The 27,970-nt window shown below is 43.7% G+C and overlaps 1 protein-coding gene across 1 annotated transcript; it reads right to left on the bottom strand.

Annotated features, from left to right (window-relative positions):
- Positions 1 to 36: 36 nt before the first annotated feature.
- SAMHD1 (SAM and HD domain containing deoxynucleoside triphosphate triphosphohydrolase 1) lies at positions 37 to 27,970 on the bottom strand. Its single transcript, XM_075108421.1, has 16 exons — positions 27,690 to 27,970; positions 27,541 to 27,607; positions 21,897 to 21,969; positions 20,576 to 20,736; positions 18,488 to 18,603; positions 17,814 to 17,884; positions 16,659 to 16,814; positions 14,389 to 14,489; positions 14,174 to 14,282; positions 13,499 to 13,590; positions 12,056 to 12,171; positions 9,044 to 9,183; positions 6,127 to 6,216; positions 4,793 to 4,897; positions 4,288 to 4,425; positions 37 to 2,163 (listed from the first exon to the last, which is right to left on the bottom strand). Exons 1-16 carry the CDS (start codon positions 27,880 to 27,882, stop codon positions 2,047 to 2,049), a joined length of 1,845 nt encoding a protein of 614 aa, XP_074964522.1. The 5' UTR covers positions 27,883 to 27,970; the 3' UTR covers positions 37 to 2,046.

The following is a 27,970-nucleotide window of genomic DNA, read 5'->3' as shown; positions in this document are numbered from 1 at the left end:
GTTCACACACTGCAATTCCTTTAAAGAACAGTGAAATCAGTGTTTATAAATTTATTCTTAGTCCAGAGGCTCAGAATAATATGTTTCAGAAAAACAAACACTCTGTCTCAGAATTTAACATTAAGTACAAATTTTTGCTTAAGCATAAGCAAAATATATTTCCCAAGTATAAAGTGCACCTTTTATAACAAATTCAAAACAAATTCAAGCAACAATAACAAAATTACATTATTCTGAACAATACTTGATTTTAGGCAGATAAAGGAGACAAATGCTTTCACTCTATGATGTTGCTTCTTGAAGCATGATAAGCTCTTTACAAGCCTTTAAGAGGTCACAACCCATTCTAGTAGTTATCTGGTACGCCTGCAGATCTGAAATACCATTAAAAATATCAACAGCAGAGGTCGTGCCCCATCACCTTTAGACATATGAGCACAGGTACATAAGGAAAGCAGCAGAGTGCAAAATGTCTTCCGCTTATTTCAACAAATGAAATCCGAGTTAAGTACGTCAATACTCATTCTCTGTCCCTCTGCCTTACAGCTCTCAGTTCCCATGATAAAAAGGGCAAAGGATACGAAGAGAGTTCTGCACTTCTCTGACAGTGATTTCCCACTGCATTAGTTTCCAGAAACTAACCTAGTTACCCATGCTTGGCTGTCAAAACCGGATGCTGAACTTTTCTTTCCCCATTTCAGAAATAAAAATCCAAGGCGTGTTCCAATTTCCAAGCATTACTGAACATTTTGCTTTGCATTTTTAGTTTTCAGGGTGGTTTTTTTTCAAGTTTTTATATTTTATTTAATGAAAGCAGCCTTCCTCTTAGACCTGAGTAAAAGATGAGAGGAAGGTGGTCTTCCTCATTCACTTTTTCAACTGGACAGACATTGAGCAACACTCACATTAGTACTGCCAGTAAGGCAAAAATGTAAGAACCCTTAGAGTTCTACAAGGCAGAGAAAAATTACACCAGAACAGCAACTGGAGATCCAGGAGAAACAGGGAAGGGACACAAGAATGGAAGAATTCCTGAATTCCTGTCTACCTGGTACAGTGTAATGCAGAAACAAGGTGCACCTGGTGCAAGGAAGAGCAGAGCAGCATCCTTCTGGGACTCACCAACCGTGCCAAGACCTGTGCGCACACCCACCTGCCTCGACAAGCATTTGGGTAGCTCTGCTTCCCTACAAGCACTCAAACAATGGACGTTTTGAACAGTTTTGCAGTTCAGTGTAACAGTAGAAATATAACATTCAATTTTTCAAAAATGCTATACAACAACAAAAGGCTGCATGTCACTGCAATGAATTGTTACTTCAATAAGAATTGTGGTCACAAGTCCAGCAAGCAGTTTGCATCTTCATCATCATCATAATCAGCAGCAGCTTTTTGAATACCAGAAAAGTAATCTTTGGTTATTAGGAAGATTCTCCTCTACCCTCTTTTTATTTGCTTGAAAAGAAATCAGTTTTGCTATTCTTGAAGATGCTATCTCTGGTTATTTCAGAGCTCTATTACCTCACTGTATTTTCAGAAGCGTACATACTCCTCTCTTCCTCAGGTACTGGGGGGAAAACAAAACAAAACAGTACAAAACCAACACAAAAAACCCAATGAAACCAAACAAACCAAAACAAACCACCCCACCAAAAACCTGAGCCGGAAATCTTCCTGCTAGCTCATGCAATACCACAATCATCTTAAGAAGGTATCAGGACTAGAAATAACAGTAACATGTCTTCAGCGTCTCTTGTAATAATGATGCATTGCAATTTTTAAAGTTACTCTTGCTACATAGTGCCAATACATTCAAAAATGAGAATTGTGTTTGCTCTGCTGTAATAGGCTGTTAATTTTTTAAAGGTCCATTGGGAATATGCACTTTGTTTAAGTACCTACATTGAAACATACTGCATTGTAAAATGCATTTCTGCATTGTTCCATAGACTCTTACAGTCTATCCAACTGGCTTTTAGAAGAGTTGCTGCTCAGGTTTACTCATCTTCTGAAGAAGCAGACTGAATCATGCCAAAAGGAAAACTGTTACTTATCAAAAGGAAGCCTATGTTTGCAACTGGGTTCTGAAGCGGTCCTGTGTTCGTCATCTTCCATTTTATTCCACTTCACTGGAGTTAGATGAGGGGCAACCACATCGCTATCCTATTATTAAAAGTCAGAAAACATTCATTTTTACTTTCTATCCTAAAGCAGGGGAGAAGCAGCTCAGTATCAGACTTCAAAGAAAAAAATAAATCTGAGATCCTAGAAGCACTGTAAATCAACAAACATTGAAGAGTGCACATCCCAGAGACAGCAACTGCTGTAGTCAGTGGTAGTAGCATCTGGTGGGGAGACAAAAAAAATCCCCTGCATATCCAGAAAGCCTTCACTGTTGGCAGTTCACCTCTTTCTAAACTATTACTAGCAAATCCAGGAAGATCAGCAGCTTGTAGTTTGGGCATCTGTATACGAACTGAAAATATTATTCTAAGTGTTTTCCCTAAATTTGCCACAGCATCTCATTTAAAATTCTTGCAATCTACCAGCTGCAGGTGCCTGGATGTGCCTTTCACCGTCTTAAAGTATGTAACGTTGGTACAGTTACTGTACGGTCTCTAAAGCAGCAGCGCTCATCGTTGTCAGATACGTACGTTAATCTAGTGCTCGGGCACCACAAACACAGTCAAGAGAGCAATATGCTCCCTAAGCTTAGAGAAAAGCTGGCGAGACGCATGTTGCCATGGTCTGCAATGTGTCAGGGCCTGCAAGATGGATGTGCCCAAACTAGAGGAATGTGCTTATAGGATACAACCATACAAGAAAGCTTGTTGCCTGATCCATTTGTAAAAAGCCCTTTGGAAATTAACTGCTCTCAAAAGACAATGCTGGAAGTATGACATAAGAATGAGCCTTAAAACAAGTTGTTTGTGCCTGTAGCTGTAGGCCCAGCACATAAGAACCCTCATCTACTTGGTCTTTAATTTCAGAGGATGTAGCTCTTTCCCCAAATGAGACTTGCAGGCGTCTCTAGCAAATGAGATGCAAAGTCACGGATATTAACATACCTGATGAAAAGGGAAAAACCAAAATACATGCTTCACAGAATGAACTGTTCACATTGCATTTCATAAGCAACTTCATTAATATAAGCATTTATTTTACTTTGAGGCTTTTCCACTATCAGGAAAATATCTGAAAAAGTGCATGGAACTGAAGAAAGCTACTCCTTTCCCCAGTATGACTGTCAGACAAACAAAAGTGAAAGCCAACCGTTACGGGAGAAATGTAACGGCACATTTGCCAGCACATCTACCAAACCTACTGACACTTCCAGCCTAGAAACTTCACCACTCATGCACGCAAGGGAGTGGCTCTATTAGCATTTTCTGCTGAGAAAACTTACCTGATACAACTATAACTGCTTCCTTACAACAATGGATATATTGGAAGTATGAGCACATAGTAATTTTTTTTAGATTAAGGTGGCCACCTTCCTGCAAGAGGGGAGTGACGGGGATGCTGTATCACACATCACCTGTTTACAGCCGCAACTGTTACAGGCTTCTTCACCTTTGGCAGGAGGAATGCAAAGCAAGATGCTTGGATTCAGGGTCTGCTTTAGAGTCTCCACTTTACTTGCCAGGGAAGCTCTGACACAGTTCCCAACACAAAACAAGACATCAGATGAACTGTCTTCTATTACCTTCTTCCTTCCTCACAGCTGGAAACGTGTATATTCCGAGAGTTGACAGAAAGGGAAACACAGAGACCAGAAAAGGTCTTGCAGGCAAATCAGCCTACAGACTAGCTGTCCAGATTGCAGAGGTTTGCAATCGTGTTCCTGCAGATATTTTCCACTCTAACTCAGAGCAAACAGACCGACTGTGAACCTCCTGGGGGAGGAGTGAGTTTAACAGCTAGTGAACAAGGAAGGAAAAGAGGGAAAGCAATAGAAGAACTGACCTGACCTCTTCCCTAGATCTCAATCTCCCAGTGCTGTTTTAAGCCTTTGTATGGGAAAACTTGCACCTATGAACTAGTAAGTGTCTGTGTGGATACTAACTTTGCTATAAAGACATGACTTCTCAAATCATGTAGGTTAAATCAATGCAAATCCATCACTATTTCAGTGAAACCAAAGCAGATCCAGATGCGAGAAACAATAAAACCAGAAGCTAGGTTAGTGAGGAGTGCCTGAATGCCAAGACTGTTAATGGAAGAGCAACCTTATGGACAAAGGTGAAGAGCTCTAAGAACAAGAAAACTAAGTAGTTAATTTGTTACCTCTGGTTTGGTGAAATCCTTCTCTATACACCACTGGATAAAATACTGTTTTGCAGCTGAAACAGTCTCTGGATCCTGACTTCTGCAATAAACCCGGATAATCTGCTCTGCAAATGTCATGGGTAACAACTTTGAAACCTTTGGAATAAAAAAGAAACGAACTTTAGTATTTCTTGGAATTTAGAGTCCATTGAACTTGAATTTTTTTCATCTGAATACAAACAGAAATATGTAAAAAACATAACACTACAATGCATGACCTTTATCCAAATCAATTGTATTTTTCTAAGTCTCCCAGTGTGTTCAAGTTAAACATTGTTCATATGCAAAGGCTGTCAGGATTCCCGATTGTCATAGTACAACACACACTGAAGGCCCGCAAGGACACAGATTCCACCACCTCTACACACGCCTGCAAGAACTACATGAAGGGCTGTAATCACTTCCATCACAAGCTGTGAAGAAGACGCCTTTCAGAAGCCAGTTGAGGAAAATAAAAGACTACCTGTTCTTTACTGATCCTGACCGCCTTAGAAGGATCAGCCTTGCAATAGAAGAGAACATTATCGATGGGATTCTGTTCTTTCATTCCATAATCCATATTGATAACCTTGCATGTAAAATGAAGAAAATTGGATTTGTTAATGCTTGTCTTTAGTCTTCTCACAATAAATACAAAAGGATACACACTATACTTATGTACGTGACACTGATCAAATAGAACAGTAATTTGCAAATGATTACACTTAATTTAAAAAATCTGGTATTTGCATTTCATCTTTTCTTCAACCACCTTTCGCTCTGAGGCTGCCAGGTGGATATTGGCATTTACACCAACCAGCTCCTAGTCGCACTCCGAAACGCTTGTTTCAAACGCTGGAACCATGCCAGCCCCTTGCCAGCCTGTGCCTCCCTGAAACACACAACCACCTACGGAGGGATGCAGCAGTAGAGCTTACAATTTTAAACACGAGGTTTAGACAACATAACTTACATCTACTTGGTACACCAACAGTTTTGTGGTCAGCAGGGAGGAGCCCACCTCCCCACAACTTCAGTTTGTGGGACAAGGAAAGCACAGTCAACTACTTTAAAGCTAAGTAAACTGCTACAATTTTGCCCAGCCTGAAGTGCATCTTCAATGCAAGGGAGGTTTAGAAGTGATTTTGGTGCACTCTATGGGAAGCCATTTGTTAGCTCTTCCCAGAATTAACCAAGAAGAGAGATGAAGCTGTTTGATACTTGCAGACTGCTCAAGCTCTCTCCTCCATCTCAGGCTGGCTCCTTCCCACCAGTGCTGGCCGGAGGCTGAGCTGTGGCAGCAAGGTGCTTTACACAGAAGTCAAAACCCAGGAGCGACTGCCATGCATCAGGCGTGCAATACTAGAAGTCACTATGCATGGAAGTCACTGTGCCGTTACCCTCTCACTGCGGACCGCAGGTTACTTGACTTCATAACCCGCAGCAGCGGTTCCTAGACTGCTGGCTTTAACACCCATGCGCTAAAACCCAAAGGTTTCCCTGTCACTCCTTTTCAGAGTGAGTACAGTCACAGGAGAACACGTTTGTCACTGGGAACAGAAGTGCTCAAACGACAGCCCAGTGAAGCCACCTAAAGCCTCTGTCCCCAGGCCCTCCCAACCACAGCAAACCTCCTAAGGGGAAAGCTTGTTGCCCTCAGAGCCTTGAGCTGAACAGCTAGGACAGCATTTATGAGGCAACCCTGTGGTTTTGTTTTTTCAAATGTTATTGAAACATATCTCCCATTTGCACTATGGTATACAAGGCCCTGTGAGATTGAGAAGTTTTCACTCTGAACCTGCTCTGAGAGATATTTACATCGACTATGAAGTCTTCAGCCTTCAATTCCACATCTGGAGGATCCTTTTCTGGCTTGGCATCAGCAATGCTTTCTGCCAGGCTATTATTCTGAAAAAAGACAGCAACTCAGATTACATTTATGCACTATCAGGTCTAGAAGACAGCAACCAAACATATGACAGAACATGTCACTAAACTAAAGCTTTCATTGCTTTATAGCTCGACAGACTCTTCTTGCAGCGATCTGGCAGTTTGAATCCTTGTATACCTTAGCCCTAAGTTTTCTACCAATTTTTAGAAACAAACAAGCTTATGTAATTGAGAAGACCCAAATACTGCTAGCCTGTGGAGGAACAGTTTTATACCTGATGACAGGAAGGAGGGAGAGAGGGGTGGAAAGGAAGGGAAAGGGAGCACATCCAGTCCATCCAGGATGTTGAAGTCTCCACAAAAGCAAAATAAGTACCTTCAACCAATTGTTTAACTAATACAAATGTTTTGCAATGAAATTCCCCAAAGCTGAATACTAAAAGTTCTTACTGAACTTTTTTTTTCAATGAAGGGCTGCAGGATCTCACCCTCTAATGAAGCTTTTATACTGATACACTGAAACATATTAAAAAAAAACCCAAGAGACAGACAAGATCAGTAATGTCATTGATCACTAAAAAAAAAACCACACAAAAAAGGCAGCAAGCTGCCAGGCAAACTTTGGAGGGGATGGTGACCTGCTTCAAAAGCTGAAACCCACAAGGGGGACTTGTCTAGTCTTGGACCTGAGAGAACATTTCCTGCTGATAGCCAGGCTAAAGCCAAGCAGAGGAGCATGGTGTGATGGTGAGTAGTTGTTCATGGCAATGGGTAAGTTCTCATTAAAAGGCTGTGGCTGGGCAGGGGAGAGGAGGCTGCCTGTCTACCTCTGCCCAGGGCTGCAGCGTTCTGGGGAAGGTGCAAGATTTGATGAAGCAAGATTTTCTGAGAGCAACTGAGACTCGTGGGAGAAAAGCTCTGAGTGCAGCACAGAGCATCCAGGAGACAGGTCCAGAAGGGAAGGAATTCAACTAGCAGCAATTTTTTTTTGCTGCTATTTGTCCATTGCAAAGATGGGGAGACTGCTATGAAGAGCAGGGAATCACACACATTGTCAAGCTGAGGCATATGTGAGGTTTGTTGTGACTCAGGAAGCCAAGGAAAGCTTTAGACTGAGAGCAAACCTAGAGGAAAGAATTGCCAGGAGGCAACTGGCAGGAGACAGCCTGTTTATAAGCTATTCTACTTCTGTTCTGTACCAGAATGTATGTATGCTCACTTTCTCCTTTTCTTTGTTGTTGTTTGCTTGCCTTTTTTTTTTAAAGTTACCTCTTCCAGTTAGCATTAACTGGAAACTTAGCTTTACACTGAAGAACTGTATTTGGGATGTTCCCCTGGCTCCGGCCAGCTTAATGATCACAAAACTGGACGGGGCTCTGAGCAACCTGATCTAGTTGAGGATGTCCCTGCTCACTGAAGGGGGGTTGGACTAGATGACCTTTAAAGGTCCCCTCCCACCCAAACGATCCGATGATGCTAAACATAACAGCATTGCAGTCTCTTAAGGAGCAGAACAGACACAGCTATGTCTTGGGTAGCACTGCTCACCTCCAGCACTTCAGAGGACACTGACCCTCCAACACTCCTGCAACAGGCAACTCCTGCCCCACAGGAGGAAAACTTCTCCCCCAATCCCTCAGCTGAGCATCAGAAGCTGCAAACCACTGGCTGGATATAATTATGGCACCAACAGTAATCCCGTCTCCCTTCAAAACAACACACTGGATGCCCCGAGACTCAATGCCTCTGGCTGGATTTTCAAAGTGAGAGTTTTTCTTTTCATTAACCAAGCTTCTAAAAGAAACTGAAGGCGGAACTCACGCAATTGACTCTCCCGCCCACCTCCTGATTTGTTAAGCTATCTATCCTAAACTCCTCCTCAGAAGGGCAGAAGCTTGACAATCAATGTACAACCATTTCATGCTTTCTTTCCTCCTACGTCCTCCTACTTTTTAAATACAGAATCTCTTTAATGCTAATTTTTCTTGGACAAAGAACACAGGGAAACCTTCTCTTCAAACAGAAAGATGAACAGAGCAGTAAGACATCTAGTAGTCCTCCTCTAACCTTACTCTTTAAAAGAGCTGAATTAATTTTATTAAGGCTTTCTAGATACAGTCAGCCACTTCCGGAAATCTGGCACGAAAAATTTTAAGCATCACGCCGGAAGGTTAGGGATAAGTAACTGATGTTTTGATAACATGGTATAGCACATTACAAGAAAAGCTAAGCTATCTGAAGTCACATCAGCTCTAATATAACATTATTTTGAAATAATACAACAGTGGTTAAACCGATTTCTGATGAGTGCTTTGAAAAGCAAACACTGGAAAAGACACATGCATGCTCGTCCTAAGTACAGAAGTTAATACCAAGGAATTTGGAAGTTATTATTCAGTTTGACCTTTGTTCTCAAAGCAAAGCACACAAATTACAATTCAAAGCAAATGTGCGCGTTGTTATTTTGACATTTTAATGATCACAAGATGATAGTAATAACCTTCTCCATCACTGAACTGTAACAACTTTTTATGCAATTTTGTATTTTTCAGAAACGTTTTCTTCTGAAAATATTTCTGCAATAATCAACTACTGAATTTTACCTCTTGCCATTTTTCTGGCTCTTTGTAGATAAAACTCTTGCCCATTTCCTATAATATGTTTCATGGCTCAGCTACATAAAGACGGGAGAACTTTTGACTCTATTTTTGGAATAGCAGTAACGCAAAAAAGAAAAAAAAAACAAAACAAAAATCACACGGAGATAGAGAAAAAACGATGGTCAGCAACTTAGAGAACATTTTTACAGGGACAGAATTCAGAATCTTGCACCAATGGACATTACCTGTACAATTTCCCTCAGTGTTCCAGGTTTAGTCTCTCCTAAAAACTTGTATAATTCACGTCGTTCTATTTTACGCAAAATTTCTCGTGCCTCCTTCAGTTCTGGACAACTTGAGTGCAGAATTTCCAGGTAGATATTATCTGCCAAAGTTGCATTGACATTTCATAAGTATGTCACAATCCAGCGTCACAGCAGAACGCATGTAGAGAGACAAAGGTTAAAGCAACAAGAAAAACTGCTGGTTCAGGAAAGAGAATGACCGAACATACAAAGTCTGACAACTGAGAAGTCACTTACAATATCATCTTGATTATCATCATATCCATAACAGTTGTTGACAGAAAAACTAGCTCAACTCTCACCCCTGCAAAAAGTTTTATTATTTCACTGGAAGTTGCTTCCTCTTCTTATTTAGCCAGTCTTGCTCAGCAGAATATCCTAAACCCTAGCACTAAGTGGCTGAGGGACAAGGGTGCTCTACCTTGCAAAAGAACAAAGTCGTTTTGTTAAACCTTCAGAATTTCTCAAGCTTTGGATGGTAGCATCAAAGTCCCCACTCCCGTCTCCACAACACAGCGAAGTATGCAGTGTGTTTCCCACCATCAATACGAACAGCAAGACACAGGTTTCTTTTGATGTGGCTTTGGAGTAGAAAGGTTCTTTTCGGCTGTCCTAAACAGACTTCTGCTGTCAGGATGCTGCTTGCGTGTCACAACCAACACAGCTGCACTCCATGTCTATTCACATCCCCTGGCCAGAAATACCTCAGCAGCTTTGACATGTGCTGTAAGCATAGCTCTGCAACTCCCTGCCCAGGACTGCAACTGGCTTAAGAAGCTCCCAACACGCTCCAGAAGCAAGCTCTGAGCCACGTACCAAAACACCTTTAACTGAGCATTGTTTTTAGGGACAAGGTTGATCAAAGTCAGGAACTTCTCCATGAGAAACAACAGACTAGGACTCTTCAGATTGAGAGAAGAGATAACGCAGGGGAAGTAAGCCGCCCATGAATACAGTAGTGACAAAGAATCGTTTGCTGTCTCATCCTTTACTAAAGCTAGGATTGCTGTCAAATCAGGAGGCAACAAATTCTTCACCCATCATGGAAGAAAGCTAGGGAACTTTCTGCTGCAGAGCCTCACAGAGGTTTATCATTTGCAAAGATCCAAGAGGCAACTGGACAGTTTCACAGAAGCATCACTCATCACGGGCTACTGGAAACAAGCCTATTGTCCTCTCAGAAGCCCCCCAATTGCAACCACTGGAGGCAGGGAAGGAAGTGCTTTGGTTTAAGAGGAGGGGAACATATTCATCCTTCACAGTCCACTGTTACATCTCGTGTTGACATATTCCTTGCATCACTTTCCTTGCTGTTCAACTCTCCTTGTTAAACAGGACAGCCCTGGCTAGTGGCTCCTTGCTGCAGCAGACTGTAAGAGGCAGGGGACAGCCCTGGTCTCCTTGCCCTGAGCTGTGCTCCTCACAAGGTACCACGGGTCAGCAGGCAGTTACAACAGGACCCTGGTGCTAACTTGCTAGCATGGCTGATCTTACAGACCAGACAGCCCCAAGGGAACAGATCCTAGCCCATTAAGAACTTAATCTCGGTTCTTGCCTTTCTGCCCAGTCTTCTACGGCCCTACACTGCAATTCATGCTCTCCAATAGCTACTGCCCCTCAAAGCCAGCCCCTTCTCCTCCCCTGAGGCAGAGCCATGCAGTGTCAGAGAGGCCAGGCAGCTCCTCCTCTTAGCACTCTGTGCAGCCCCCTCACCACCTCGATGCAGGTCTATGGTCAGGCTGAATGTGGCTGTGGCAGATGAAGGATCGCCAGCAGAAGGCCTTTAGCATGCACACGTTAAGGCACATGGGATCCTCTGCAACACTGCTCTCAGCCTCTGTCACCTTATCCATGGACCAAAGACAGAAGTTCTTGAGTCTCTCTGTTGGCCAGCCAAGGCTTGGTGATGGAAACTCAGGAAAATTGCCTTGCCACTCAGAAAAGACGCCTTGCGAGTCCTCATGAGCTGTACCTCACAGGTGCTGCAAAAGCTGCCAGTACTTGGGAGCACTCTTCAGCATGGTCTGCAGCATCCTCTGCCCTGCAGTTACCCAACCACAAACCCCTCATTGCAGCAGGGTCTGCCTTTGCCATGCTGGCCTCCACCCCTATGCTGCATGAAGCTGGTAAGGGCACACCGCAGCAGTGAACTCCAACCAGAGGAATGCTGGTGTGCTTCGCAGTGAGGACCAGGAGGGGCAGACAAAAATGCAGTAATTTCTCCATGTTTCCTCTTCACAGTACTGAACCAGACCTTGAGAAGCAGGAAAATATCACACATCTCAGCTTATTTGCTTCACTCCATAATCACACTGGAGTTCCCCTGCATGTCTTCAAGTAGGTTGCTGCTCCATGTACCTACCCTACGACAGCCATTCTCACAATCTCTTATCCAAGCAGCCAGAAACTTTCACCAATAAACTAAGTTGCTCATATATTCTGTTTTCTTCTGTTATATTTGCAAGCAGGTTGCCTCAAGCAAACCAAGTCAGACCCAATCAGAGCCCTTTAAAACCTGCCTTGGGGTTACTTTTACACTACAACAAACACGCAAAACTTCTCTACCTGGTGTAGCTAGAGGTAGTATCACTCAGAGCTGACTTACATCCCACTTATGACAACAAACTCAGGGCACAGGCAGGGCCTCTTGTCAGCACTGCTTGCAATAATCTGAATTTGAATGCGTGTGGAACATAAGAAGTTGGTGCTCCTCTCTCTCTCAACATAAAAGTAATTTAAACTAGAAGGTCTTGCTCTGCCAGAAAGGTATGAGAGCACGGAGTTTGGACAGGCCAGGTCTGCCCCATCACCTGTGCACAAAAGCAGCACTCAAGAGTCCTAGTTTTGGGCAAGGGCCCACTGTTCCAACAGCTGTAAAAACAGCATTTTAACAGATAATCATGTTCTTTTACTTAAAAAAAAATAAAAAAAAATAAATCTGCGAGCTCATACCAGTTAGTTTAGTGTAGGCTTCCATGTCCTCCATTGCTGTAGAAATCTGGTACAGTTTTCCTCCAGAGCCTTCTATTTTAAAAAATTTGTCTGCTTTTTGAAAGGCTTCCGTAATCCTAGTTTGTGACAAAATTAAGACTTAAGGATAGCATCATTTTTGAAACATCTTATTCCTCAAGGGTCAAAAAAGAAACACATTAGTACATTACAAATAGAAGACAATAGAAGAAACTGCATCCCAGGCACAGAGCAGACCCTGATTACACTGCAATATGTCCTATCTCCATGCTGTCAATGCACATTTCAGAGTCTTTCCATTTACTGTAAACAGGTTCAAATCAGACCTTAATATTCTTTTAATGAATGAGCACATCCACTTTGTTCTGCTTCAGACTATGAGTTTAACATAGCTTAGATGACTGCAGAACCCTGCAAGACAGTGGCACAGTCACTCAGCTGCAATGAGGCTGCCTCACAGATGACCATGTCCTTTTACAGACTCACTACTCCAGAAGTTAACTGAGAGAATACAAAGTGTTGTAAAGGTAGAGCATCATGAACATGTGGTATTTTCAGGTAGGAAAAACTGATGTTCTTAAGATCAAGTTCTTCCAGAGTTCCCTGTACCTCTTTGTCATTTCCAGCTCTTGCACTCATTTGAATAGGCTGCTGTAATTACAGTAAGCCAAGAACTACATTTCTTGGCTGTTTTACTCCTCACAAGTAGGCACCGTCAAACCTTATCATTTTTAGTCTGAGTTTTAGAGGATCACTAAACCAGGAGCTGAAGTTTATGATAAGAAAGCAGTCATGTACTGTGTAATCCTCTGTGTTCCTTTTTCCCACACTCAGCAGGTGGTTACTCAGCAGCCAAGATCCTAATGAGAAAATATTTGGGGATACTAGTATTTCTGCTTTCCAAGGAAAGTAAAAAGAATAATGCTATAGGGAAACTTCTGTGGACATCAAAAAGAGAAGTACAAATGCAGGTAGCCAGCTGAGTTGGTCCTGAACAATTCCTGCTGCGGCATTACATAAACACAAAGTAAGGCCTCAGCTGAGCTCACTACTCTGTTAGTAACCTTGGTCTATTAACCAGCCAGTTTGAACTAAGCGGTCTCTAACTTGTAGATAAAGATTTGACTTCAGCTGCCAGCAGTTAAACAGCATAAGCACACCTTGGTCCCATGATTCTTCAGAGCTGTAGTAATTTTCCTTTAACTGAATTTCACGTGGAAGGATGTTGTTGTCCTCTCTTCTTCTTGTTAATTACAGCCTCTGCGATACTCTAAGCACTGAGCCTTGCCACAAGAATTGGGATACATAGCTGAGTGGCTTTTATTCTATGTCACACCTTACTGATTATCGGAATATTCCAAATGGATATAGTTTCAAGAACTTAAAAATAAATGGAATGCAAGAAAAGGAAAGTATAATACTTGCATTATTTCAATGATGTTGCCAATCTTATGCTGGTATGCTCGGCGGTGCAGGCAATTTCGTGTGTGGAACATATCATACAAATTTCCAGCTTCCTGAATCAAAAAAAAAAACCCATCACCTTTTACTTTGGACATTGTCTTAATTGGAAAACTAGAACAATCAGCAATCAAATGAGTTGTCTCCTTCCATTTGCAGCATAGAGCAGAATGATTATTTTTCACAATTTATAAATTTTGAAAGAGCCGCAGGCTGCCATGAGAGAGCAGAGACCTGACAGTGACCCCAGGCAGCCTGGGCAGAGAAAAAGACCTCTTGTTCCTTCAGCAGCCTCTTGCCAAAGCCACATCCATCCCTTGCTCAGAAGACCTGAGCAGGATCACGTGCAGCTGGTGGGTTTGCAGAGTCTCCCCTAGAAGGAACCGCCACAAGCCCTTTCAAAGAGAAGCTTGCTCTGTCCCTCCCTTCCTTAAACCAGTTGCTTCTGAGAACAGCTTTCAGAGCAGGAACTCCTTCTTCCTCTCTTGCACTAAAAAAGCACCTGGCAGGCAACGCCAGAATCCCCTTGCAATGCAGAGTGCAGCCGTACCACGCATGCCCCATATGTCCTCAGTGTGCTGCTAAACCTCACACGCATTTTGTGGCTGAGCGTCCCCTCAGTTCACACACACTGCTTACCTTGTCACGGGTACAAATATGCTTCTGGTTTTTTACTTCACAGACCCGAGTGAATTTAAGTAATCGCTTATAATCAAAATTATTCTGGATTCCTAGGTGATGGCAGTCCCTAAAAATATTCCACAGAGAGTGTTTAGCAATGAGATCACACATAAATACAGTAGCATTTTTGCAGTAGGAATTCACAATAAAAACAATAACCGTAAGATTTGTACCTTGCAAAATAATCCCACTTGTCAACGTCAATGCCATTTTTTTTGTTAGCTACTATCTCATATAGGAAACTTTTCTCCTTTGGTCGACCACGGTAGGGCCACTGACAATGGGGGAGCCGAGAAGAAAAAAAAAAAAAAACCAAACAACACAATAATAAAGTGTGCAAGCAATGTCAGAACGATATTTTAGAGACAGTGGGAATACACTTTCGTTTAGGCTGTGATAAACATCCAACACTGAGGTAGCAAAGAACATGAAGACAATAAAAGAGCTTTCAGAATCTGTCAGCCACTAGAAATCCAGAACCAGGGCGTAAGCAGCTGACTTCCCAGAATATCAGGAAGAATAAAAACCATGTACAAAAGTATTTCATTTTTCACTATACTAAAGCAAAGCCTGCAGCTTTGAAATGCCCCCCCCCCCCCCAAAAAAAAAAAGCATAGCAACAGAGAGGGGAAAAGGTTGGAATCATTTAATCCTGAGGGAATTAGATAACCCACAAACATTTCACTGCCTTGCCGTCTTCCACAATGAACTATACAACTTTATAGAATGGAGTTTTAAAACAATTATTTAGATGTTTTAAACAAAAATTGTTTAAACAGCCAGCTACTTAAACTCCTAACCCACAAGGATAATTCAGCCATGAGGCAAACAGGAAATCAACACCAAAACAATAAGATACAAGTTGCACATAAACATTATTTTCTTGGAAATTCAATGATTCTTCAGCTAAACAAAAAAATGTCATAAAGTGGTCCTGAAATTCTGAAGGCAGAAAACATTGGCCTTCATGATATCTGCATTACAGGAATATTAAATTTGATATGAATAAGAAAAGGAACACGTGCGAGCAGTGGGAAAAGAGCACATCATAGACAAAATTGTCCTGTGCTGATCACAAAGAGCTCTGCTACTGGGACAATGCTCAGGATGCTGCTTATGTTCAGTGAATAAACAACCGGTTGTTCGTGTCAGGACCAGAAGGCCTGCAACATGACAGCATCACAGGACAGGTGCCTCATCAGCAGAGCAGCCTGTTATCTGGTAACACCACTCAAGTACAAATGACTGCCAGTGGAAGATTCTGCAGCCTAACACCAGAAGGGTAGCAAGAAGGTGGCCACATTTCATGTATGACACTCCTTTTCCCATTATTCTGCTGGGAAACAGGCACAGAATCCAAAGAAGGAAAACAGATATTGGGTAAGAACCTAGCACAAGATCAATGGCAGTGGAAGGCAGCAAGATTTGTATGCAAATGAGCGCAAGTGGGTAAAAATCAACTTGCAGGCTTTGTAAATTAATATCCCTTTCCTGTAAGATCTCAGACTGGATTTTATTATGCTAAGCTCCCCATGTTTGTCATCAGACTGCTGGAGTACAGAGGGTGGAACTACACACTACTACAGCAGAAAATAATGGCTAAGTGCTAACATTTGTGGGTGATTTGTTTGGGACAAAATACAAATTCTTATTAGGACCAGATTGTCATGACAGATCTCCCACTGACAGGTTCTTAATTCTGGTAGCAGCTGAATGGGTGTCCTTGAAGAGATGACAAGAGCTGTGAGGAGAGAGGACTTAATTCTTTCACAGAGTTGCAAGGATTAATAATTACGATCTCATCTTCTTTGCCTCTTGAGGCAACATATTTCTTCAAGTCTTATCCCTGCCTCTATGTTTGTTACTGCAATAAATCCAAGTATTTTGCTATCATCATCCAAGCTGACGTGGCTCTGGCACCTGGGCCACGCTTGCATTCCTCATTGCCTCAGGTCTGCCAGTTCTCAGGTTTTTTTTACCCATTACCAGCTTGTTACCCTAAAATATCTCCATATTTTCTTCGTACGGCCCCCTGAGAACACTACCTCCCATCACCACTGCCTTAGGGCACCCAGTAAACAGGCTGTTATCCTAACCTTGTCATTTAAGGCCTCCATTAAAAACTCAGTTCTACCAATCTAGTTAGACTAAATTAGGTTCTCTAAATACAAATAACATTGTTAAGCTTTCCTCTAATCTGATCTTCCTGAGAAGCTCATACCTCAGAGACCTAAGCACGTTAACATAGTGAAGCTACTGCCTCCTGCCAGCACTGTGAGAAACAAAACACTATGCTTCTCTAGCATCTCTTGTGCCAGGATTCTCAGAATTTCACAGGGCTAAAAATAAGCAATACAACATAACAGAAGCAAAAATTATATACTCTTTCAGTAAAATTAAAGACATTTATTGGAATAACCCCAGGAGCAGTACACTGACTCACCGTTTTCTCACAAGTGTTTTCATCTACAGGCCCTCCTATTTGTTCCTTGATGAAGGTCATATCTTCTTCCAGAACAAGACCATATGACTTCATGATGACTTCTAGTTTATTGGAAATGATCAGGTGCTCAAACATTTCAACAGAAGCAGTTTCATGCTGTGAAAAAAACACACCTAAATGCTGCATTACAAAAAGTTTAAGCATCTTTCCTGCAGTGTCACAGCCTTCTCCTAACCCAGCAGCACTGCCTGGCAGGGCACCTGGGTATGATTTGTATCTAACCAAACAGAAAATCACCTTGTCTACAGAGTCCAGAAGCACACTCTTCAGCAGAGAGCTGCTCTTTTTGTATTTTAACTAACAGCAGTAAGACAGTTATAATGTTAAAAGACAAAATAACCAATTCTGCTATGCAGAAGACTAACAAGTTTACTCAGCTGATTTTACAGAGGCCTGAAAGGACTGCGCTACATTTCATTCACAGCAAACAACCCTTGAAACTCTGTTCAAAGTTTCTGAAAGTTCGAATACTAAATACTGTATTAAATATCCTGGCCTCGAACTAAAATCTCAAACTGGAAAGTTAGCTCCTAGTTGATATTTTGCATCTGTACAATATATTCTGAAGAAAGCTTGCAAAATGCATTTTAAGGCACAACACTGGCTTAAAACGATCAGTGCAATCCTAACGAATTCCGCCTCTTCGGAGTCACACTACAGATTGACAAGACAGACATTTCATTTCTCCTCTGTGTCACCCAGAATGACATCTGCAGGAAGCAGGCATGCGTACACAGATCTCATAGTACACAGGAGTTCAAGAGTATTTGCACTTTCAGGTAAGAGATGCTGGTGACAAACATCTGCCCTCACTTACTTCTCCCCACACCTCCTTCTGCTTTGCTAGTAAGGCTGCATCTGCTCACAGCCACACTGAGGTGGCTGGTGTTCCACAAACAAACAGTTAAAGAGAACAAGGAAATCATGACAAGATTAAAAGACAACATCCTGGTTTTTAATGCCATCAAAATGGTGCAATAACAAACAGCTAGATAATCACTATATTCTCACAAGCACCAGCAGTCATTAAAGATGAATTATTCTCACTTTAAAAACGTCAGTTTTCTATTTTTAGGTTGATAGTGAAAAGCCTACCTTCCACTTCAAACCTGGACGAGTGAGTGGAACAAATCTTCCATCGAACATGTGTGAAAATGGCCCATGACCTTAAAAAAAAAAAGATTACACAGGCTTAATCTGAGACATGGTTGTCAGTAAAAATATTTTGAGCAAGCTAAGGATCTGGAATCTCTTCTATTTGACTTGATCTTGACATCATCTATGAGGAAGATTCAGCTACAGCAAGTACACTTTCCTAAGACACCTTAAGTACTACTGCACTTAACATGGCCAGTTCCATTACCCAAACCACAAGCAAGTACTGCAGTGACCGAGAACATTAATTACTTTGTGCCAGCTCTGAAGAAAATAAGTAGTTATAAAATAATCATAATTTTTGAAAGGGCCACTAATTTTCACTCTGGAATGTTTTAAGAGACCTGCGGACATCACAGAAGGAAACGGACACTGAGGGCAGAACTCTAACCGTATGGAAAGAAGACAGAAAACTAGCTAGAAGTGGCTGCAGGTTCACCAAGTAGAACTGCCTCCACAGATGTACTCAGACCAAACAGGAACAGATAAATCCTGTCTCAGAATAAGGCCACTCACTGAGCAGCCCAAAGGAGCTCTCACATTCTGATCCTGCAGCCAGCTTTTCATCCAGGTTAGTTTTCAAAGAGCAACAAGACATCTCAAGCATTGCTTACCCAAATCATGACAAAGCCCAGCTATTTCTACACAGAGGATATCTCGCTGGGTTATATCCAGTTCTGGTTGTCTCTCCTTCAGTGCACGAACCAGACATCCTGCTAGGTAGCCCACCCTGGGGGGGGGGGGGGGGGGGGGGGGGGGGGGGGCGGGGCGGGAAGAAAAGCGAATATAGTAGTGGTTTAGGCTGAACAGAAAAAGAGCAGTTCATCTATTCTATCTTGCTCCATTAAGTCACCGCCCTTGTCTGAGAGGTAGCGCACAACAAATACTCAAACCCTGACCTGCAAAAGAATCACAGACAAACTATTTCCTGCAGTAGAGTTTTAGTCATCAGTAACACGCTTGAACTCAAGAAAGCATGAGATAACATGTGCAAAACATGGAGACAACAGCACCCTGCAGTCTTCCTAAGGCACAACCACAGAGGAACTGTGTAAGCCAACAGCAGTGCATTATTGGCAAGCATGCATCTTGAAGCACCACAGCTCACACATCTTCCTTTGACTTCCAGTCAGTGCAACTGCAAAGGTCCACAAGAGTCACCAAAGCATTTTCTTCTTCTTTCAAATTGCTATTCTAACAATAGCTCATGAAAATTATTTATCTTCCTTTCATTCATTTCAGATTTGACATTTAATTTCACTGAACGGGACCCTATGTTCTCATGATATGAGAACAGCAGGAACAAACATAAGGCACATACTCCTATAAACTGTTTACAAGCTCTACACCAACTTCCTTCTGTACTTGCCTCGGTAGTTCCCTTTGCAGAACATCTTAAAGCAAGACAGGTTTTTCCTATGAGGAGGTAGCATCTTCTATTAAACCAAATTTTACTGATCAGTGTTTTTTTATTAGACCAATAAGCACTTGAAGGTCACTTCTATTTCAACACTGTAGAAATCTTTGAAATTATATACAAGTTGAGAACTGCCCTAAATTTAACTATATAGATTAATTTAACTGTTTAGAAGAACAGGTTGTTACCACCAGAGTTTTCAGACTCCTGTTGTGAAAGCTTTTTTTATATCCCTCACATTTTTGTCTTTTCAGGTTTACCAGGTGCGAAAGGGGATTAAAACTGTCTAGCAAGTCATATACAGCAGCCCCAGTACCCTTCTCAGGTTTATGGTTTAAAAATCAAATTTTGACCAGGGAGAACATAAAGCACTCGCAGTTTTTAATTAGCATTTTTCTTAGAAGAAGGGCGGGGGACGAAATCTAACATTGATCCATCTTGTACGTTTCATTATCTGTCTTTATTAAATGAAGTTCAAGGGAACAGCCCATAATCACACAGGATATCCAGGAACTTTTGTGAGACCAAAGATGCCACCATAGCAGCTTTCACCAATGCTCAAAGAGAGCAATGTCACCAAGATAGTGGTGGCTTTGTTCTGCTTTTTTTTTTTTAATCTGTATCTTAGTCTTTGAAACCAAGGTGATGGGACAGTTAAAAAACACTAACATTATTGCTGTGGGACAGTTAAAATGCTAACATTATTGCTAAGCTATTACCTTTTGTATCCTATCCCCTTTAACAATAGGTTGAGGAGTGTTTTAATGTAACAGGTTTGTGGTGCGTTTTAGAAAGCTTGGTGAGGTGAAGGGTGTCCTACCTTACATACTTTACATTCCACTTGGGTGCTATGGAGAAAGAAACAAATTACATTAGCAGTGCTCACGCACGCAAGAAGGGGTCAATCAAAGGACACTTGATACAACCACCAGCGACCACTGGGGACCACTGGAGGTACCCTCAGCTTTCAAGGACGCATGCGTAATGACTATGGAAATATGATAATTAGTTCGGGGAAATTTGATGCATATGTATGTAACCAGACAATATAAGTTTTGGTTGATGTAATCTGCAGTACGCACGTTAGGAGGAGCGATCCCCTGTGCATCCGGCACCGTGATTAAAGAATGCCTGCCTTTTAATGGTTAAGAGGTTAATTGGTTAATTGGTGTTACGAGGTTTATTCCTGATTTCGTTGACAGCAATGTCCCTTGGCTGGCACTCCACGCTTGTGGAACCAGGCTTGGGGAAATCCGGATACACACGGAAGACAACATCACCTTACCCTATAGAGTGTTCAAAGCGGTTGTGAGAGGCTCCTGGAAAAACTAAGTAAGTGCCACCCAGCTGCTTAATGTATCGAAGGCGCTGAAACTGAGGTGTGTCGATGATGCGAACAAGAAGGGGATGTATTTCAATGTGTCCATGAATTGGATCATTAAAAACCTACAAAAGCCAAACAATAGTGTAATTAACATTTAAAACCTGACTTTTAGAAGATACAGGCACCAACGTACAGGATATCTAGAATGATCAGGTATTTGGTGGGAGAACGCAATGGTTTTTTTTCTCCTGTAAAACAGCCATACCCTGCCCACCCTGTATCAAGATTTATCTGGGACAACTACTTAAGCACGACATCAAAAAAGACAAAGCTGCATATTTCAGAGGGTAAGGGAATTAAAGTCAAAATCTCTAAAACTGTTACCTTCACCTGTGTAATTCCAGGTGAGAAAACGGCTGTCTGTATTAATCTACTATTCCAGTTAAAGCAGAATACTGCAATACATGTCTCTGATACCCAGTAAGAACTGTTTCGTTTGACATTGTTCATGTTTTTTGAAATCAAGTGAAATTCTGCAGAGTGGAAATCAGGATTCCTACTTTTTTCATATAAGAAAAGGCAAAACCCAAAACATCTGAAATATGAAAGAAGTACTCCCTGATCATCCCTCAGCACAGATTTTAAGAGACATCCGAGTAACCACAGTGACTTACTAAGAAAAGGTGAACACACACATTTAATCTTTGCCTCAAAACAGCAGGTGAAACCATGTTATCACACAATTATCTTGGTAAAATACTGAGGCAAATAAGGTTTTCCTGTGTTCTCTCTACCCTCAGTCACTGAGCTGACAGGGCTTTAGCAGATGTGCAGACTAAGGAATGCGTGCATCCGCGGCCCAAGTCAAACCAACATACACCACTGCGAGGAACTGCCGGACGCGGCAAACTGTGGGAGTGAGGCGGCGTCCGTTAATCCAGGCCTGGGGCTAAACTAATAGAAAAGGGGGCGGCGGGGGGGCGAGGGGGGGCTCTACACAAAGAGACGTGAAACGGGAGCTTCTCAGCCCCTTTCAAACAGCTTATCTGCCCGTTCAATCTCTCACAACCCCAGGTGCCCCCATAAAGCTCCGACGCTTTCAAATATTCTTCTGGTTAACGTGGTTTTTCAGAAACCATCCCCTATCAAGGAAAAGGGCTCGGAGATCGCGGCTCCGCGAAGGCAAGGCGCCCCCGCGGCACCAGCAAGCCAGGCCGGGAGCGCCAGGGCGGCCGGCGCCGGCGGGCCCCGGGAAGCGGCGCCCTCCCCCCGCCGCCGCTACCTTCATGGCGTCCGCGCCCCGCCGTGGCAGCTTCTGCAGGCAGGCCAGCGCTTTCAGTCGCTCGGCTGGGCGGCTGCAAAGGAGACAAACACATCGAGAGCAACGTTTGCAATGCATTTCCCTCTGCAATTTGCAGTACATACGGAATTACTTGTGCAAGCTCGTATTACTCCGATATTCGTTGACTCTTTTATGGAAATACAGATTTCTGCAGCTTTTTCAGAAAAATATCGAAAACATTTATCTTTCTAAAGTCAAGTACAGAAGGAAGAGAACAAATAGTTACAGAAGTTGTCTGTAAAGCACTGTGTTTCTCCCACTTACACAGAACCGAGAACTAGAAATACCAGGAAACACGAAATTTTTTTCATCAACTTCTTTTAGGGAAAGTCACATGTGGGGATAAGTCCTTTAAACGTATGGGAAGGAAAACATGCAGTGCCTGAATAACCGACACCTTTTAAGGTTGAAAAAAATCCTTAATCTAAAATGTCAAAGTCCCAATAAACGATTTTTATAAAAATTTGTTAGTGAACTCTGTATTAAAAGAAGTTTATTTTTGCCAAATTAACTTGAATTTTACATAAATTTCAACTCCCAACAGCAGAACCACTGGAGTTTGAAAGATGCTCCAATTTTGTTGAGAAGTGATTCTTCTATTTCATAAAGATATTTTTGCTGTCGTTTTTAATAAATTATTAAAGGTCCTCTTCACAACACACAAACTTTCAACGCAGATACACCGTTGTAGCCTTGGTAGTCTAAGACCACAAGCAGGATAAGTGTGGAGGGAGATACAATACACTTTATTACACCCACTTTTATTAACGCTGCAAGCCTTGTCCTTGAAGAAAATAATTTCAGCCTCAGTATGACAGCAAACGTTATCACAAGTACCATTTGCTACCCTTTGCACTCCTCAGCAGCTAACTACCCTGATAGCAGTTTTACATCAGTCTCTCAATTTAGACTTTAACAGAAAGCAATACTAGAAAATGTCAGCTATGAGCAAAAAATACTGCTTGATGCACTACATATTTTCATCTGAATCGTTTAATAATTCACAATCCATAAACCATTAATGGCATATGATGTCTGAGCTGCTGGTGAGCAGTTTTTGCTTAACCACTTAGTATTCCTGTCCCTAATGGGCTGCACCCTCTACTGCTCACAGGCTGTCACAAGTCTTTAGCTGCCCCCACTTGCAAGCAAGATGAATGAAAAGCACCATGCTCAGACCAGTATGTTACTTCACATCCCAAGCAGCTCAGTCTGTAGGAACAGTCACAAACTCCCAAATACTTACCAGGGAGTTCCTATAAGAGCCCACTATTTACAGGGCAACAGAAAGCAGCTAATACTGAGGACAAGAGGAGGACCACCTGAACCTGCCCATCCTTCCTCCTCTCTGCTAAGAAGAGAACATGAACTTTGGTATGGTGGAAGAGCCGAGGAACCCTCCTGCAGCTGGCAAACCAGAAGCTTGTACGCCCCTATCCTTACATTCCAAAGAAAAGCAACTGCAACTCCTCTTTGAGGTCTGTCCTGAAAATGAGACCAAGAATATTCAACTGCTGCTTGTAAGAAACATGTAACCTTTCCAACCACAGGTATGGCTAACTCAGGCAGAACTAGCGCTTGGGCTGATAACCAAGCACCTCCACTACCACCCTCAAAAACAGTTCAGAGACAGCAACATCAGAAGCAATCTGCTTCTAGCCATCTACATACATTTTCACTGTGGAGAAGTTCTCTCTCAAAACGCTTACCAAACATGCAGAACTACACCCAGACTAGAGCATGCTTGCTCCAGCAGATTTGAAAAATTAACACCCAAACTTGATGTACAGAGATGACCCCCAGATCCTTAATCATGAAATCACAGAATGTCCTGAGTTGGAAGGGACCCACAAGGATCATCGAGCCCAACTCCTGTCCCTGCACAGGACACCCCAAATTCACACCCTGTCTCTGAGGGCCTTGTTCAAGTGCTTCTTGAATATCCTCAGGCTTGGTGCCATGATGCCTCCCTGGGGAACCCATTCCAGGGCTCCACCACCCTCTGTGTGAAGAACATTTTCCTAATATCCAACCTGAACCTCCCCTGGCACATGTCCCTGCCATTCCCTCGGGTCCTAAAATTCTTAAGGTTCTTAATTAACAACTGAATTCTTCACTGGATATCACTTCAAAGCGTGCTAATAACAGAGGTCAAACATCACAAGTGTGTTTTTGAACAAGCTGTAATGCTGCAAGAAGTCCAGTAGCACCACCGTATACTCAGGCAATAGACCTCAGGTAACAACTGTCCAAAAAGACACTCTGCATCACGCAATGTACACAGAGTAGGACTTCATGACATTTTTGAGAAGGTGAAGCAGGGGACAGCATTGCTGAGTACAGGGCACAGCCTGTTGGTTCGAATCACTTGATTATACTTTTAAATGCCACAAAAATCCAGAAGTGAGGAGAAAATTAACTGGAAATTAGCAGGGTACATAAGGAGGAAGGTATGTGGGTGCCTACCATCTTGAGAAATTACCAATGACTACAACTACAGGAACAGCAGAGAAAGTACAGCTCTGTACTTCTGACAGTACAGTTTATTATGCAACTACCTTTGCAAACATTGTCCACAAGCAGCACAGCCTAATATGCCTCTTTGATCCAGAAACTCACCTCCAGCAGGGCTGAACTAAACGGTGCTAACACAGTTAACATCTGCTAGAGTCGCCCAAGGACGGATTGGTGCTGCACATAGCTGAGAGCAGCAAAAGGAATAGGTCCAACCATGGGGGGGGCTGGGAGGTCCCTGCCCAGGAGCTATCACGTCCATGGCCTGTGCGTCTTGTCATTTTGCCCTGCCTCCAGGAATACTAACCCTCCTTTTGGGTTTGGCCTCCAGATGACAAAGCGTGTTGTCAGTACAATCCTGGCGTGAGTGATTACCTGAATGCCACACCACAAAGAGGTCTCCGTCCTTCTTCAGACAGAAAACAACAGCAGGGATTTTGCAACTGGTGTCTACATGGTAAGACCACCTCAACCAAGAGATTACACACAAATCATGTGTTAGTACTGTGGTTTTCACAGGCTCTGCAAGCATCATTCCTCCAACAGCCAAAGCAGCAACGTCTGTCTTTGAAAGGGTGAGAACTGATGTTTCCCCATCCACTCCCCTCCATGCCTCCCTGATGCCACAGGTGACAAGGGTGAGAAAACCCCTTTCCTGCACCCATTAGGAACTTTACTACCCCAGAGAGGTGAGCCAGACAGCCCTGCTCATCATCTGTATTTAACATGCAGTATGCTGCATGCCATGCAAAACATCCACTTGAAGGAACACAAGAACGAGTGGGAAACCCACGGCACTGCCTCCAGGCCCCTGTTGTCTCCCGACTGAATGTCCAGAAATGGCAGGGAACCAACTATGTGCATTCATTACCAGCCTGTCACAGAGAAATGATGAAAGTTACTGTAGGACACAGTGTGCAATGGAAAGATGCATACAAAGGGGTCATTCTTTAGTGCAAAGCTGGGATGTTTTAAAAAAGCAGACGGCTCTAGCAATTTCTCATTTGACTCACAACACGTTCAGCTTAACAGAAACAAGGTGCCAGATCTCACCAGAGGAAACAACTTATAAAATAAAACCCACAAGCATGTCATTTCACACCCCCAGCACCATCCACTCTCCATGTTGAGAGCTTTTCACAGCTGTTTTACTCCACTGCCCGTACCACCTGCTCAGAGGGACTTCCTTGCTACCCAGTCCTGCCTGCCTGCCCTACCTTCAGCACTAACAGAGCTGACGGACTTGATCAGCAGCCTGTAGGCATCTGGTGTGTCCGAGCATCCCTACAGGCACTTGATGCTCCAGCAGCAGCAAGGTACTAAAAGCACCAAGCCTCCTAGTAGTCTCTAAACAGAAACTACATATCCACTTGTTATTTCAATTAGGCAATTGCCTTATACTTCAGAAACAAATAAAGCCTTTACCTACCTTCCTCATGATACCACATTTCTATCTGCACACTTCAAACTGCTGCAGTTAAAACCCGTCTTTCAAAAAAAGCAAAAATACCTTAACGACTCCTTACCGTCTTACTTCCTCCAAAGTGCAACCCTTCTGCCCTGTCACCTTGAGTCACACCAGATCTTTATCTACCAATGGCCACTCCCAGATGCCAGCTCTTCTCGCTCACTCTTCACAAGTTGCGAGCACAGCCAGGAGGTCTGGATACAATAGAGGTGGGGCCCTTCATCCTCAGCATGGTGTTGTCTCTGCCAAGTTTTCAGCCAAGGAGCCAACATACTCTAAGCTCCACACAGACAAGCACAGCTCTGCACTTGTGTACGCCTGCCAAATAACTACACTCCAAACTGCCTTAGGTCCGCTAACCACAACATTAACAAACAGCTTGAGTGGAACAGTTGGGTTTCAAGAAAAATTTGGAGGAAACAGCATAGACAAGGTTAGCAAAGGAGTAAAGAAGAGGCATTCAAAGATTAAAAAGCACCAGGAAGTATGTGGTGAGCAAGCAGGCTCACATGCCAGGAGAGGTGAGCAAAACTCACCCTGGCGGAGCAGAGAAGGGGCAGCAGGGCCCCTTCAGACACATAGGACAACAGGATACATGTATGCTCTCCTCTGCTTCAGAACAGCAAGAAAGTAGATGCACCACCAGAAAAATTACAAAGATTTTGGGACCAGCCACTTTCCTCACTGCTGGGAAAAATCCTTCACGTGCTTTAAGACAGCATTCAGTTTTCCTGCACTTGTGGTAGGAGACTGCCACTGAGCTAGGAGCAGGACTTTGCCAGACTGCCTGCTCCTCACAGCCAAGCACTGCGGCAGCTCACAGTGGCCACTGAACTCCGCCACCTGTCCACAGGCCTGTATTCTGTGAGGACACACAACAAAATCCTTTTCCATAACAGCCCACCTTGTTGTAGCAGGTGCGAGAGTGAAGTCCCAGCAACTGTTGCAAGATTAGAATTTCAACACCTGGGGTTTGTCTCAGGGACCTGTGAAACCCAGCCCCCACAAAGCAGCACCTACTCACTATTTTAAAGACCATTACTACTATAATTCCTAGAATTGGAGCACCGTTAACTTCAGGCTGATAAGAAAGTTCTCAGCAAAACCCCTGGAGTTTACACTGGTGCTCCTATCAACACGTAAAAGGTTATTGTGCTACCAGTGGTATTTTCATTAAAGCTTTTTAAGTGGATTTGTTTGCTTGTCATGGTTACTGGGCTTCTGCACTCCGGATGGCACTGGCTGTGCTGGGATCAGCAGGGAAACTGGGGAACTGTTCTGGAGGATCCAACATCAGCCGCACAGAGCCTGTACCATCGCGTGTGCCCACTCTGACCATCCTGACATCGAAGCTCTTAGGCATTTAGGGTGAAACCAGGACAAAAACATCGTGCTAGGTCAGGAAATGCCTTTCTCCCGGAGCTGGCTGTGGCGGAGGGGGCCTGGCGAGGCAGGGACCCGCCTGCAGCCGCGGGGACCCGACTGCGCCACAGCCCCTCGCTACGCGTCCTCCCGCTTTAACGGAGGGACGGCTCCCGAGGGCCGGTCACACCGGCCGGGGGCCGCCCTCCACCACCCCTCCACCCCGAGGCCAGCTCTCACCAGACACCGGCGACCTCGAAGGCGCAGGCCGGCAGGTCCATCAGCATGCTCCCGGTGACTCTGTTCTCTGCAGGGGAAGCACAGCCTTCAGCGGCGGGGCCCGGCCGCCCCGCGGGGCTGCCCGGCCCCCGCCCCGGCCCCGGCGTTACCTCGGAAGCGGTGCAGCAGGCTGGGCTCGTCCACGCCGCAGAGAGAGAGGTACTGGCAGAGCCGCTCCGTGTCCCACATCCGCGGGTCACAGCAGTCCCTCTCCGCCGTGGGGCCGCAGGGTGTCTCGGGGGACCCATCGCGCCGCACCCGCTTAGCGGCAGACGCCCCCCAGCCCTCCACCGGGCTCCCCATCCCGCCGCCGCGCAGGCGCAGCGCAGCTCCCGCTCCGCTTAGCGGGGGGACCGGCGCCGCCGTGACGTCACGGCCAGCGCTGCTCCCC

This window comes from Phalacrocorax aristotelis, chromosome 13, assembly GCF_949628215.1.
Source record: "Phalacrocorax aristotelis chromosome 13, bGulAri2.1, whole genome shotgun sequence".
In the NCBI taxonomy this organism is placed as follows: Eukaryota; Metazoa; Chordata; class Aves; order Suliformes; family Phalacrocoracidae; genus Phalacrocorax; species Phalacrocorax aristotelis.
The sequence above is the reverse complement of the archived record's forward strand: the minus strand, read 5'-3'. Positions and strand labels throughout refer to the sequence as shown.